Genomic DNA, 13,968 nt, shown 5'->3' with positions numbered 1-13,968 from the left:
TCATCATCATCATCTCTGCAGGTGATCTGTTGGTCAACAATAATGCAAGAAAAACAGCTGAAATAATTCTGTTGTCATAAGGGGAAACTATATTTTTCAATAAAAATGTAAAATCCAGTTTCATGGCTAGTGATAAATATTTATGGCCGTAATTTTTCTCAACAATAATAATATTTTGTAGCCTGCTTACATCCATATCCAGTCTTGCGTCTCACAGTCAGGTTGACGTGACCCTGTTTTGCGGCTTGTTGCATGAGTTGAACGACTAGCTGATGGGATTTTCCCACAACAGCCGTTCCATCCACACAAATTAGCTCATCTCCTGATCGCAGACGCCCATCTTCATCGGCAGGCTCCGTATTTCACAATGTGGCCAATATAAATCTGTACAGATAGACACAGAAAGAGTGTTAACAAGAGTTTTGAAACCAATCTGTCTTGGCCAAACTGAACTTCACCCCTTGAGGTTTATCACTTTTCAAACTCTGTGTCAGTGTCGTGTCAAAGGTTTTAAATTCATGGAAACGCTGAGATTTCTTGCGTGTTTTAAGTCTAATGGTTGTGAAATGTTCTCCAAATTGCAAAACCTCTATGGAATTTTTTACACCCCTTATACCAGACCGAAAGGAGCAGTATTGCAGACAGCTCGGTTTTTCATTCTTTAAGGACTAGAGTCCGAGAAACTGGCTCATCAGTTCAAAGATGTAACGTGGCCTCATTAAAGGGAAGAACTGGTGGTCTGAGAGATATTTTCTGACTGATCGAGGCTGTGCTGCACAGATCAAAGCCTTTGTCAACTTACACACACAGGGCAGATGCTTTCACTGGGAACAAGTTTTGCCAAAAGCGGAGTGTTTGTAATGTGCTGGGCACATTTCACATAGGAAAGGGTATCCATGCATAGGCGGTGAAGACTGAATCTAAGAACTTGGCCATGCTTGGACTATTACATTTGGAAAATCTTCAAAGGGTCTACATTTGTTGGGTGCCTTTGAAACTGTCAAAGAGCATGAGTGTATTTATACACATGCATCAAAAAAAAAACATATATATATATATATATATATATATATATATATATGTCTGGCATTATAACTAAAATAAGCCAATTAATAATTAAAGGGTTAGTTCACCCAAAAATGAAAATTATGTCATTAATGACTCACCCTCATGTCGTTCCAAACCCGTAAGACCTCCGTTCATCTTCGGAACACAGTTTAAGATATTTTAGATTTAAGTTAGTCCGAGAGCTTTCAGTCCCTCCATTGAAAATGTATGTGCAGTATACTGTCCATGTCCATAAAGGTAATAAAAACATCATCAAAGTAGTCCATGTGACATCAGTGGGTTAGTTAGACGTTTCTGAAGCATCTTATATAGATTTTGGTCCAAAAATAATAAAAAATGCGACTTTATTCAGCATTGTATTCTCTTCCGGAATCCTTTCCATTGAATTGATTCCACTGAATTGATTCCATTGAATCCTTTCATCTGTCGGCGTTGGTAATGCACTTTTACGTCGTTGTTTTTGGCGATTAGGACATCCGCGACATGCACACTTACGCACCATTTTAAAAAATAGCTTGAATACACACCATTTAAAAAAAAAGAAAAAAAAAAAAAGCTTGAATACAGCGTGCGTCTCCCTCAGACTGTAAACGAAACTCTGGCGCACCAGATAACACGTCAGCAGTCTTACGTCAGCAGTGCGCTGCGGTTCACTGAACCCGAGTCGTGAACCGGGGGTTCCGGCAAGATGGCGGCGTGAATAGTCAAAAGTTTCGAGCTCTCAGCACCAAACTTTTAATAGGAAAGTAACAGACGTAACTGTCAGCAAAATTCATAAGCGTTTTGGTTTATAAGATAGTTTTTACTTAAAGCATGCCCAAATCTGCACAAAAAAGAGTCAGTGACTCCGGAAAAAGTGATTCACATGTGCCTGCTAATAACGATCATAGCTACGAAAGTGGTTTGATTCGAGACAAACATATGACGGAAGATGAAGACGATTTTCCGCCATACCCTGTAACTCCGTCTAAACCTCCACTTGCGAAAAAGCCAACATTCACCAACGTGAAAACAGGGAATTCTAATCCTGATGAAATAATCTCGACGCTCGCTAACCTTATCAATACAAGAAGTGATGCTCTGGAACTGATGGTCCAAACCGCCTGCGCTGAAATAAAAGAGTTGAAGAGCAAAATGCTTTACATGGAAAAACGGATCGACAGGGGTGAACAGACAACCAGGCTGTGCATGAGTCGGGTGACGGATTTAGAGCGGTACGGTAGGCGTTGGAACTTGCGGCTATATGGATTATCAGAGGCGATAAAAGAGAACGTGCGAGAAGAAGTTATCCGTGTGTGCCAAGAGCTGCTTCCACATGAAGCGACGAAACTACCAGATGCTATAGATGTCGCTCACCGACTGGGTACCAAGCGCGCTAACGAATCGAGGCCCCGTGCAACAATCATTCGCTTCACGGCCAGGAGATTCAGAGATGCCGTTTGGAAGGCGGCTAAGAGCAGCGAGTTTCTTCGGAACCAAGGCATGCAATTTAAAGAGGATCTGACAAAGGAGGACAGAGACAGTAGACTAAAGTTATGGCCTCTTATCAAAAAAGCCCGTGATGATGGAAAATCTGCTTACTTTGTCGGAGGTCGCGGATTCATTGAAGGCACTGAGGTGACAGGGTGAGAGGAGCAGCCAAGGACTGATTTCGATACTTTCTCAAGATTCTCAAAATGTTAATTTCTATGTTTCCATTGCTGCTATAAACTCCAATAACTACGGTTATGTTTACACTCAAGTTCGAGTCGCAACTTCGGTTTGAAAGGGTGTGACCTGCCCTTTGGAATGTTTCACAGTATTTAAATTCTGTTTGTTTAGTTTTTTCATAATATGGAAGTTTAATGAGACATGTTACGTTTCGTCAGCCACCGTTGGTAATCTTGTGTTTAAAGATTACTTTCCTTATGTTTATTTAGTGATGTTAAAGGTGCTGATCTTGATACTACTTTGATTTCAGCGTTTATACACTGATCAGACGTTTCATTTGTTTAATATTCTTTAACTACTTTGTCATTTCTATCACTTGTTTCGTTTAATGCTAGGGGGTTAAGAAATAACGTTAAAAGGAAAGCTCTTTTTCTTTTTGCTAAACAATTTAGGGCAGATTTTTGTTTTGTACAAGAAGCTCACTCTACTAAAGAGGAGAGTAAATTTTGGACGTCACAATGGGGTAATTTGGTGTGGTTTTCTCACGGGTCTGAACACTCGGCTGGAGTTATTACCTTAAAGAATAGATTTAATGGAGAGGTTTTACATACACAATGTGATCCTGCAGGGCATTTTATTTGCCAAGTAATTAAATATGTTGATAATATATTAATCTTGGGGAATTTATATGGATATAATCACAATCTGGATAATAATAATCTTTTTGAATCCATAGAAAATATTTTTATTGTTTGGTTAAATAAATATCCAAATGCCACTGTATTACTTGGAGGAGATTTTAATATTGTATTGGATGGTTCAATTGATAAATGGCCACCAGGTCGACCAAACATAAATAACAATAGTCTCAGAAACTTCATGGATAAATTCAATCTCATAGATATTTGGAGAGCCAAATTTCCACATAATAATTCATTTACCTGGAGCAATAAAACAGGGTCCAGTCAATCCAGAATAGACTTTTGGTTAATGTCTGAGAACTTCAATAAAGATGATGTGGTAGTTGATATTACTTCTACTCCATTAACAGACCATAAAGCTATAAGTATTAATATTAAGTTATCTAATACGAATTGTTTCAATAATGGATCATACTGGAAACTCAACAATTCATTGTTGATGTATGATGAGGTAAAACAAGAGATTTCTAGATTGATAAGCCAATTTTGGGGTAAAGCCAACAAGGAGAATTCTTTTTGTTCAAATTGGGAACTTCTGAAATTTGAGGTCACAAAATATTTAAGAAAACATTGGAAGCCGTTTAGCCAAATACAAAAGAGCTGAAGAAACTAACATTATTGTTGAAATTACAAAATTAGCAAATAAGTGTCCAGACAGTTTATTAGATGAAGAAAAAATATTATTATCAGATCTACAAATTAAACTAGATGAATTCTATAGAAGGAAAGCTGAAGGTGCATTTGTTCGATCAAGGAGACGTTGGCTTGAAGAAGGCGAGCAAAATTCACAATACTTCTTTAATTTAGAGAGGCACCATATTAATAGTAACATTAGTAAATTAAATGTGAATGGGGTTGTAACAAAGGACCATAAACTAATCTCTAGTTATTGCTGTGAATTTTATAAGAAAATATATACCTCTAATTACTCCCCAACTATTTCTGATGCTTTTTTGAGTTCTATAGAGGTGAAAACTATTGACAAAAACGAAAGTGAACTTTGTGATATGCCTATTTCTGCTGAGGAAGTGATCAAGGCGATTAATCATCTGAAAAATAATAAATCGCCAGGTACGGACGGTTTGACCGGAGAATTTTATAAGCTATTTGCTGACGATTTGGCCCCTCTTTTACTCAAAATGTTTAATGAAAGTATTATTAATCAGTGCCTTCCTCCCACCTTAACTCAAGGATTAATCACACTAATTCCCAAACCAAAAAAAGACTTATTTCTTCTTGATAATTGGCGTCCAATTAGTTTACTCAATAATGATTATAAAGTATTTGCCCTAATTTTTGCTAAAAGACTCAAATCTGTGTTAGATTCAATTATAGAAGAAACACAATCTGGATTCATGAGGAACAGGCATATTACAAACAATATAAGATTAGTATTAGATATTTTGGATTATCCAGAATTTAATGTAGACAATGGATTTATTCTTTTTCTTGATTTCTGTAAGGCTTTTGACTCTGTAGAGCATCAGTTTATTTTTGAGTCACTTGTAAAATTTGGTTTTGGAAATTTCTTTACTAACGCAATTAAAACCCTTTATAAGAATTGCAACAGTTCAATTAAGTTGTTGGGTGGCACTTCTAGTAGATTTCATTTGTCTAGAGGGATTAGACAGGGTTGCCCTGCTTCTCCATATTTATTTTTGATAATAAGCCAACTCCTTACAAATCATGTTAAAGCCAGTGCGATTAAAGGTATGTCTATTATGAATAGAGAATTGGTTATAACGCAGTTAGCAGATGATACCACCCTTTTTCTCCAAAATGAAAACCAAATCCCTATCGCAATTAATGTTATAGAAGAGTTTTCTAAAGCATCTGGTGTCTATTTAAATGTAAAGAAGTGCGAACTTATGGCAGTTAAAGAATGTTCTGTGGCATCTTATTGTAACATTCCAGTCAAAACGGAAGTCAAATACCTAGGAATTATAGTAAGTAAGAATGAACAGAATAGAAGTTTTTCTAATTTTAATCCTATTATTCAAAACACTCAAAAGAAGTTAAATCAATGGCTTTCAAGGGATTTATCGTTAAGAGGAAGAGTTTTGATCTCCAAAGCAGAAGGTATATCTCGGCTAACTTATACAGCTATGGCTCTTCATGTTGATAATAAAATATCAAAGGAGATTGATAAGATGCTGTTTAATTTTGTTTGGAGAAATAGAATACATTATATAAGGAAAAATATTTTAATGAACTCTTATGAGAATGGTGGCCTCAACTTCCTAGACTTTACTACACTAAACAATACATTTAAATTCAATTGGATTAGACATTTTGTTAAATATCCAACTTCTATTTGGAATGTAATTCCCTTTCATATTTTATCCAGCCTAGGCGGTATACATTTCTTTCTTGTTTGTAACTTTGATATTAACAAAATACCAGTGAAGCTCTCTGCATTTCATCGTCAAGCTTTTCTTGCATGGAATCTGATTTTCAAACACAACTTCTCACCGCACCATTACATTATTTGGAATAATAAGGACATCTTATATAAACAAAAATCTATTTTCTTCGAAAATTGGTTTCACAATAATATTGTTTTAGTAGATCAGCTATTTAACTCAGAGGGTCTTCTTTTTACATATGAGGAATTCTTAAAAAAAACGAATATTCCCATAACACCAAAGGATTTTTCAACTGTTTTTGGTGCAGTTTCTTCTAGAATATGCATGTTGTATAAACAACAAAAAAGAGTTAATTATCAGCAACTTCCATGCCTCTCACCAAATCATTCCCCTGTAGGTAAAATATGTTTCTCTTGTAATAATTATAATAGATCAATAAGAGCTCTTTTCCAGAAGGATGTTGTGTCGAAACCAAATGTAATTCTATATTGGAATCAGTTTGTGAGTGATGTTGATTGGAAAAAAGTCTGGCTTCTGCCTAACCGGTATCTCTTAACAAACAAGGTTAAAGAAGTGTCTTTTAAGCTTCTCCACAAAATATACCCTGCTAAACATTATTTAATTAAGTTTAAAAAAGATATAGATGTAAGCTGTAGTTTTTGCAAGCAGAAGCCGGAGACAGCTGTTCATTTATTTTGGCACTGCCCTTATGTATCTTTTTTTTGGCAAAATGTACTTGACTTTATTGTTGGAAATGTTGATGGAAATTTTATTTTACAGTGGAAAGATGTTCTTTTAGGCATTATTGTAAACTCCAAAGATAAACAGACTTGCACTTATTTTATTAATTTTTTTATTTTAATGGCCAAATTTCATATCCATAAATGTAAATTTTCAGGTAAAAAACCATGTTTTATAGCATTTAAAAATGAAGTGAAATATTATATTGAATCTATATTGCCCTCAAAGAAACAAAAAGCTATTAGAATTTTGCAAGCATGTACACTTTTTAATGTATTCCTATAATTTTTTTTGTATATCCCCCTAGCATTTGAAATTTCTGGATTGTTGTAACTGTACGGAATGTGTTTTTTCTGTTCAATAAAATTTATTAAAAAAAAAAAAAAAAAAAAAAAACATGTGATTTGCGACTACCATAGAGTGTTTGCGACATGCCGCATTTGAGTTGCTGTGTTACATTCTATGGTCACATTCAGCGCGACGCTTAAAAGGATGGAAATGCAGATCAGAGGAATGTTTGCAGCGATTAAACACTTTAATTTCATTCTGTTACTCACACAAAATTATGATTTGCTGTCATTTCGCTGGTAATGTAGGACACGTGTCGTTTTGTCTGTTCTGTATACTGCTTTTTGTAATGTTTTAAATAAATTATTGTGACTAACGTACATTTATCTGCCTGTTACACTGCGTATATTGTCAAAATGGTTATGCTTAAGGTAATAGGGTGGAGTAGGGAGCTTAAAATTATTATTTTTATACAACAGTATATCAACTAAGATAACAATCACTGTTAATATATCTAAATTGCGTTTTTATTTTTGTGAAGTGGCTAAAAAGTGGTCATGTTTAGGTATAAGTTTAGGGACTCAAAGATATCTATATAATAGTAAAATATATTTGCATAAAATATTATAATCTTTATATAAAAATATATATAATTTAAATATCGGGATTCGTATAGATTTTTATATCCTGTAACTGAAAGGTATACTTTGCATATGGCAAATAAATGGTAAATTTACAAATTGCAGTTTGTACATAATTTATAAAGAAGCTCTGCAAATGATATGTAACACATTTATAAGTGATGAATAGTTTACACTTTAGAATAGGGTATGCAGAAAATGTTATAAATTACTTGTATACATATAAAAATAATTTTTAACAGGAAAGAAAGGTCTACAAATGATGTGCAACACATTTATAAGTGATGAATAGTTTACACTTTAGAATAGGGTATGCAGAAAGTGTTATAAATGACTTGTATGCATATACAACTAATTTGTAACAGGTAAGAAAGGTCTACAAATGATACGTAACACATTTACAAGTGAAGAATAGTTTACACTTTAGAATAGGGGATGCAGAAAGCTTTGTAAATGATTTATTCATGCGTTTACACATCATCTATAACAGGTGTTGAACACTTTGTAGTGTGTACTGCAGTGTAAGTGCTGACTGGTGAGGGTATAGACTGCTGTCTTCTCTGACACACATGGAGTGTTTAACTCTGTGCACCTGATGTGAGCTTCAGTGGAAGGTAAATTTGGATCAGAGGATGACTTCATCACTAGGCGCCACACACTCCACACAGAACACAAGTCTGTGCTGATGAGTGAAAGGATTTAATATAATCCACTGGAATCACCTGACTGTAAGGTATTTATAAATATTTATCCACTTCAAAACAAATAAATTACTCTTCTTAAAAATAGTGCTTTAGCATACCTGCATGTTTGTGCTTTTGAACACAGACCAGCTTACAACTTAATCAATAAATCATATACTGATCATTTACAAATGATAATTTACTAATACTCATTAACTAATCACTGATCATTAACTAATAAATTATAAATGACTTATAGCCAAATTGATAAAACATTCATAAAATGTTAGTATACCACTTATTAATCATATATGAATGTATATTCATGTTTTGTAAATGATTTGTTGAACATTATCTAATAATTTATAAATGACCTATAACTGAATTAATAAAACATTCATAAAATGTTAACATATCACTTATCAATCATTTATGAACATATAATCATGTTTTGTAAATGATTAGTTCATCATTAACTAATAATTTACAAGTGACTTATAACTGAACATTATTATAAAGTGTTACCGCTTGTTCGAGATGAAATACACTAGACTGCCACCGGCTGGCAAGATCTGCCAGTTGCAGGTGGAGAGGAGTACAGAGATGGCCGTCAGGTTGGACACTTTGTGCTTTCCATAGTGTGCTGAACTAAAGTCATTTTGACAGATTTTTGCATTGATTGTAGCTGAATCAGCTGATTTTGAGCAACTGCAGTGCCTGACCTAGGTGGCTGGTCTCGGTTCGCTCTCGCTGTACTTTGATGGCACATGTGATCGTAAGGCGGCTGCAACGCCAATCAAAGTCAGACAAATTTTCTAACCAGAATGCATTGCTTTTGTCAGGCGATCTTTGCACCACCGCATGAAGTAGAACAAGCCTAATAGGTGTGTTCGACATCGGCTGCGGCCGGATGCAACTGATCGGCGAGAGTATCCGTGTGCAGGCGGGGAGGAGCTGAAAACGGAGACATGAAGTCGGACACTTTCTGCTTCCCGTAGTGATGCTCGTGATGCGTTTGCATACTTTATCACAGCTGAAGTGAAATAAATGCAATATTTGACTAATACACTGATGTTTCAGAGACATTTTAATTCAATACTTTATGCACTGCTTACAGCGTCTGTTTTTACAAGAATAAAGTTCAACAGAAGCATATATTATTTAAATGCCAATGTAGTGGGGTCTACGTTTTTTTTATCAGTTTTATTTTGATAAACATGACACAATATAACATCGCAACTCCATGAAAAGAGCTTTAACTGTTATAAAAACACAGATTTTTGAGCATTACTGGAACAGAAGGCATGACAATAAACACGAAACACACGTGATCGTTGTCATGCGGTGAATCCGGCCAATCGTGAAACAACTGTGTCGTCATCAGAGCTCGTGCAGCTCCTCTTAAGGCCCTGTCCCAGATGGCGCACTTCATGTGGACTTTCGGTCTCGTGGACTTAAATTGTGCATGCTCGCCGAGTCTGCGAGTCCGTAGGCCGTCCCATTCAGCATTTTAATGCTCTGAAGTGTGCTCAGCAGCGCCCCCTTTGTACCCTTGAAGTGGTCTTCCGCGAAGCCCGCATAGATGCAGGCTCCATACATTTTAACTACCCAGGAATCCTTGTGAAATGCCAATCAGACGACGGATGGGAGGAGATTTCGCTGAAGAGCAATTGATGACATGGCTGAGAAGAAAATGTTTAAGTGTAGGTATCATTACGGTTTTTATGACCTAGGTGTACATTTTACCAGTTGTTACCTACAGTTTATACAAACATTATGGTCATCGACCAGTGGTTGATATCTCAAACATAATAATAGCACGTTGAATAATATGATCGCATTATGATTCATTAAATAAATAGAACCGAATGTCAGGGCTTTACTGAGTCATATGTAAACCTAGTATTTATATTTAAACCTGTAAATTCATCTGAAACTCACGCACATGTTTATTATGTGTTAAAATTGTAATCTTATTTCAAATGGAACATTATGTATTATTACAACTGTATACATTATTTAAATAAGCATGTGTATATTGTCTAATGCCCAGGTGGCATAAGCAAAAGCAGGCTGTGTAGTTGACATGGAGATAATATTTTGCAAAAGAAAAGAAACCTTTTTCGATGCTAAATATTATAATATTTGTATAAGATATTTGTGATATTTATCTAATAAAGGGACTGATGAGATGACCTTTCAGTTTATTCGGCTCCATATGGAGAGGGATAAGGCTTTCACAGGCATGAGGAACGCATCTGCTTTAGGGTTTGAGCAGCATATTCCCCAAACCCGCAGCTCCTGTCAAAAAACAACCAGACCGTTATTTCCGGCGTGACGATCAAGTCTGTCCCAAAAATACCTCTCAATGCGCCCTCGTGGACTCACGCCAAGGGCCCTATAGGTCTGCACTACATGACGTCACCAAAGTGTGGACTCTGAGGAAGTCCAGAAGTCCGGAGTGTGCCATTTGGGACAGGGCCTTCGGAAACTGCGCTGGCTGCCTTCAGGCGGCTGATCTCGAATCACTCTCATGGTTCTTTGAAGCCATACGTCATAGTCACATGGTGTCGGTGCTGTCTCAAGTCGGACAACATTTCTTACCGGCACACACTGCTTCAAGTCAGCCGCCGATCGGTCTGTGCGGCGCTGCATGAGCTCGAACACACCTTTTGTGTTATCTTGCCATGTGCTCTCCTTGTCCATGTGTTACGTTCTCATTGGTTGGTCTAGTCATGTGCCCTGTGTTCTTATTGGCTTATTGTTTGATTGTGCACAGGTGTTCCTTGTTAGTCATTAGTCTGTTAATATATTTAGCCCTCATGTTTTTATTGTATGATGTTTAGGTTTGGCTAACTGCTGTTGCTGAGTTTTATGTTTCTGTTTTCAAGTCGAGTGTTATTTTGTATCTGTTCACTTTTGGATTCAGTAAAGCCGTGCACACACTTAACGATTGTAAGGCTGATTATGAATGTAAATTGATACTTATGACTGATCCGCTCAAACGCGTCAGTCAGAGCCAGTTGCGTTCAGTCTGCGATTACAGTCGGTGCTCAAATTCCATGTGTAAGTATTTAAATCGGCTTCAGTCGCAGGAAACAGTCGTTGTATGTTGAGCACAGTCTTGGAATGTTTTAGATAGTCGTTAAATGTGTGCCCGGCTTAAAACTGCACTTGGGTTCACATTCAACTCTCCTTCAATACTATATAGTACTATAAACCAAACCAAAGAATGAAACAGATGCAGTGCATTAATCAAACAAGTAACCATGGAAACAAACAAACACTTTCTTTAAAGACAGTGTTGTATTGACCAAAAAGAGTAAATAGCCATATTAAAATAATTCGAAGCTGGTTGTTTTGATGTTTCAATGATTCATTCTCATCAAAAAAAGACTGTATTAAGTAGCTTGATATTTCACCTTAACCTGTAAACCCGTAACATGTTTCATAACTGTTCTGTTTGTTCCCCGTGTATTTTATTTACATATCATTGATAAGAAAACCACTAAACACTGTGACAAAGTCATCTCCATCCCAGATCCATGTGTCCTTTTGGAGTACCATATAGACTCGATCCCCTTTCTCCAACAGCAGCGTGAAGGCATTGCCTCCATTCTCTGTATAACATTCACTCTTGTGATGTTTTATTAATGCTTCTTGCTTTCCATTTCTATACAAGGCCAACCATGATGGATTTTTAGCTGAACAATGGTAGAAGAAACTGAAATAATAAACTCCTCGTACCGGTGCTGTGAAAATCCCTGTTAAAGAGTGAGACAGATCTCCATTAACAGCTGTAGGCATGAAATATACAAGTGTGTTGATACTGTTTTCAGCAGTGCGGATTAACAATACCTGTGGCCTGATTATAGGCATCACCAACATTAGTGAAGATTTTATTGTAAATCAGTGTTGTATCTGTGTTAACTGGTCCAACGTAACCCTTTGATCCTAATGTAGCTGAAAATGCCACCTTTGGTTTGTCTGAAGAGAACATATACCTTCTTAAAATGTTGAAAACTGTCTCCGTAGCAATGCAAACAATTTATATGTAACTCTTTTTGAAACACATTTACATTTAAAACATTTTTTATATTAAACAAAGATTATTGGAGTATGTTTTACAGGAAAATACTATTTCAGCCTTTCTCATTCAGAATTTCACATTTAATTCAGCGTGATACATGCCATTTCTTTGAAACAGTTTACAATCAGACATTGCTGGGAAATGTCAGAAATAATTGCACAGTAAATGCTACACCAACTGTTTTTCACTGAATTTGATATTACAGCACATCGGTCTTAAAAACACTAGTCTCACCTTGGTTTTCCTTTTGGAGTTTCTCAATCTGAGCTTCACTGTTAGTAAGTCTGGTTTCCAGATCTTTTAGTTCATTCTCTGTGGCTTCAAGTACCTTCTGCTCTGATGTCATGACTGCAGTAAATAGCAATGAACAATGGGATATTTATACATTTGAAGTTTAATAATGATTACTTTTTCATTTTTAAATAATTTTTACTTGTTTCTTATTTCATTAGTTCTCGCATTTTTAAAATTCCTTAAAATGTAATCTAATCTGATGTTTAAAAAATCCAAAAACAAATAAAAGGCATAAATCCTTCCGTCATTGAATGCAACAATTAAATAATTTCTAACCATTGTCTGCGGTGAAATGACATATGCATCTGATTATTTAAAATATATTTTTGTTCCTAATGCATTTTGAGTCTTCTTGTAATATTGTTGAGATCTAAACCCCTCATAATCTGTTGGTGGCTATTCACACTGTCATAACATTACCTATTCGTATCATTTTAAAGTGGCGTCTCACCTGGGTCCTTGTGTGTATTCGGTATGTTAAGAAATGAAGTCGTCTGGTAATGTCTTCAGTTGAAGTCTGAAGCCAACTGTGTTCTTTGCTCATATTTATACTACTATACGGTGACCGGGAGGGGACATGTTCGGTTCACTTAGTTTTGTCGTGGCCATGAGATCATTTTGTCGAGGTAACGACATCCTTATGTCGTGGCCACGCGATGTAAAGTCGTGGCCTCAAGATCATATGGTGAGGGAACGATATATTTTTTCTCGTGGCCACGACTTCATTATATTGAGGGAAAGACATCTATTTCTCATGGCCACGAGTTAAATGTGTAAACAACCTGCTCTACCATATCAACCTGGAATGATCAGAAATGGATAAGATTAGAATAATAGGACCCACTTTATTTTTAATTAACTTACATTTTAATTAATCATTTGAAAAAATTGTGTACGCGTACTTATATTTTAAAAAACACCTGAATTAAGAAATGTAATTACATTCATAATTACACTGTTATATATTACCCCTACCCTTAAACCTACCCATACCACCAAAGTTTCCCTAACCTTACCCGCCTACAGCAAAAGTGTGTTGTGTGCTTATTTTTTGATGCATAGTAGTTAAGGCTAATATAAAGTGGAACAATATATTTATTTTTAATTAAGCAGAATTAAGAAATGGTTATATATGTTGCATTCGATGCCTACAGCAGCATGAAGTTTATCAATAAATATTAGAATATGCCGTGTATATTTTTTATCACATCCAATAGTCTTTTAAATCCATTCACTGATTGTTAATTTTTTATTTTTATAATGTTTATTATTATTATCATTAGGCTATCATTATTGGTTACATTTTTTATTTTTTTTCATTGTTATGTAGCCCTATTTGCTTTAGCTATATTTTGTAAATACTTTAAATGCCAGATCATGCCAATAAAATGTGACTTTATGACTGTTGACTGTAGCCGTGAAGATAGGCTGTTGGTTTAGGTTTTT

General features: G+C 35.6%; 1 protein-coding gene across 1 annotated transcript in view; it reads right to left on the bottom strand.

Moving 5' to 3' along the window:
• The window catches only part of magi1b (membrane associated guanylate kinase, WW and PDZ domain containing 1b), a 1,153,738-nt gene that overhangs the window by 23,020 nt on the left and 1,116,750 nt on the right, over window positions 1-13,968 (bottom strand). Inside the window, 2 exon segments of the mRNA XM_048172252.1 lie at window positions 191-350; window positions 352-384. Coding sequence (XP_048028209.1) covers window positions 191-350; window positions 352-384 — 193 coding nt within the window.

The sequence above is a fragment of the Megalobrama amblycephala genome, linkage group LG21, assembly GCF_018812025.1.
Source record: "Megalobrama amblycephala isolate DHTTF-2021 linkage group LG21, ASM1881202v1, whole genome shotgun sequence".
NCBI lineage: Eukaryota > Metazoa > Chordata > Actinopteri > Cypriniformes > Xenocyprididae > Megalobrama > Megalobrama amblycephala.
The sequence above is the reverse complement of the archived record's forward strand: the minus strand, read 5'-3'. Positions and strand labels throughout refer to the sequence as shown.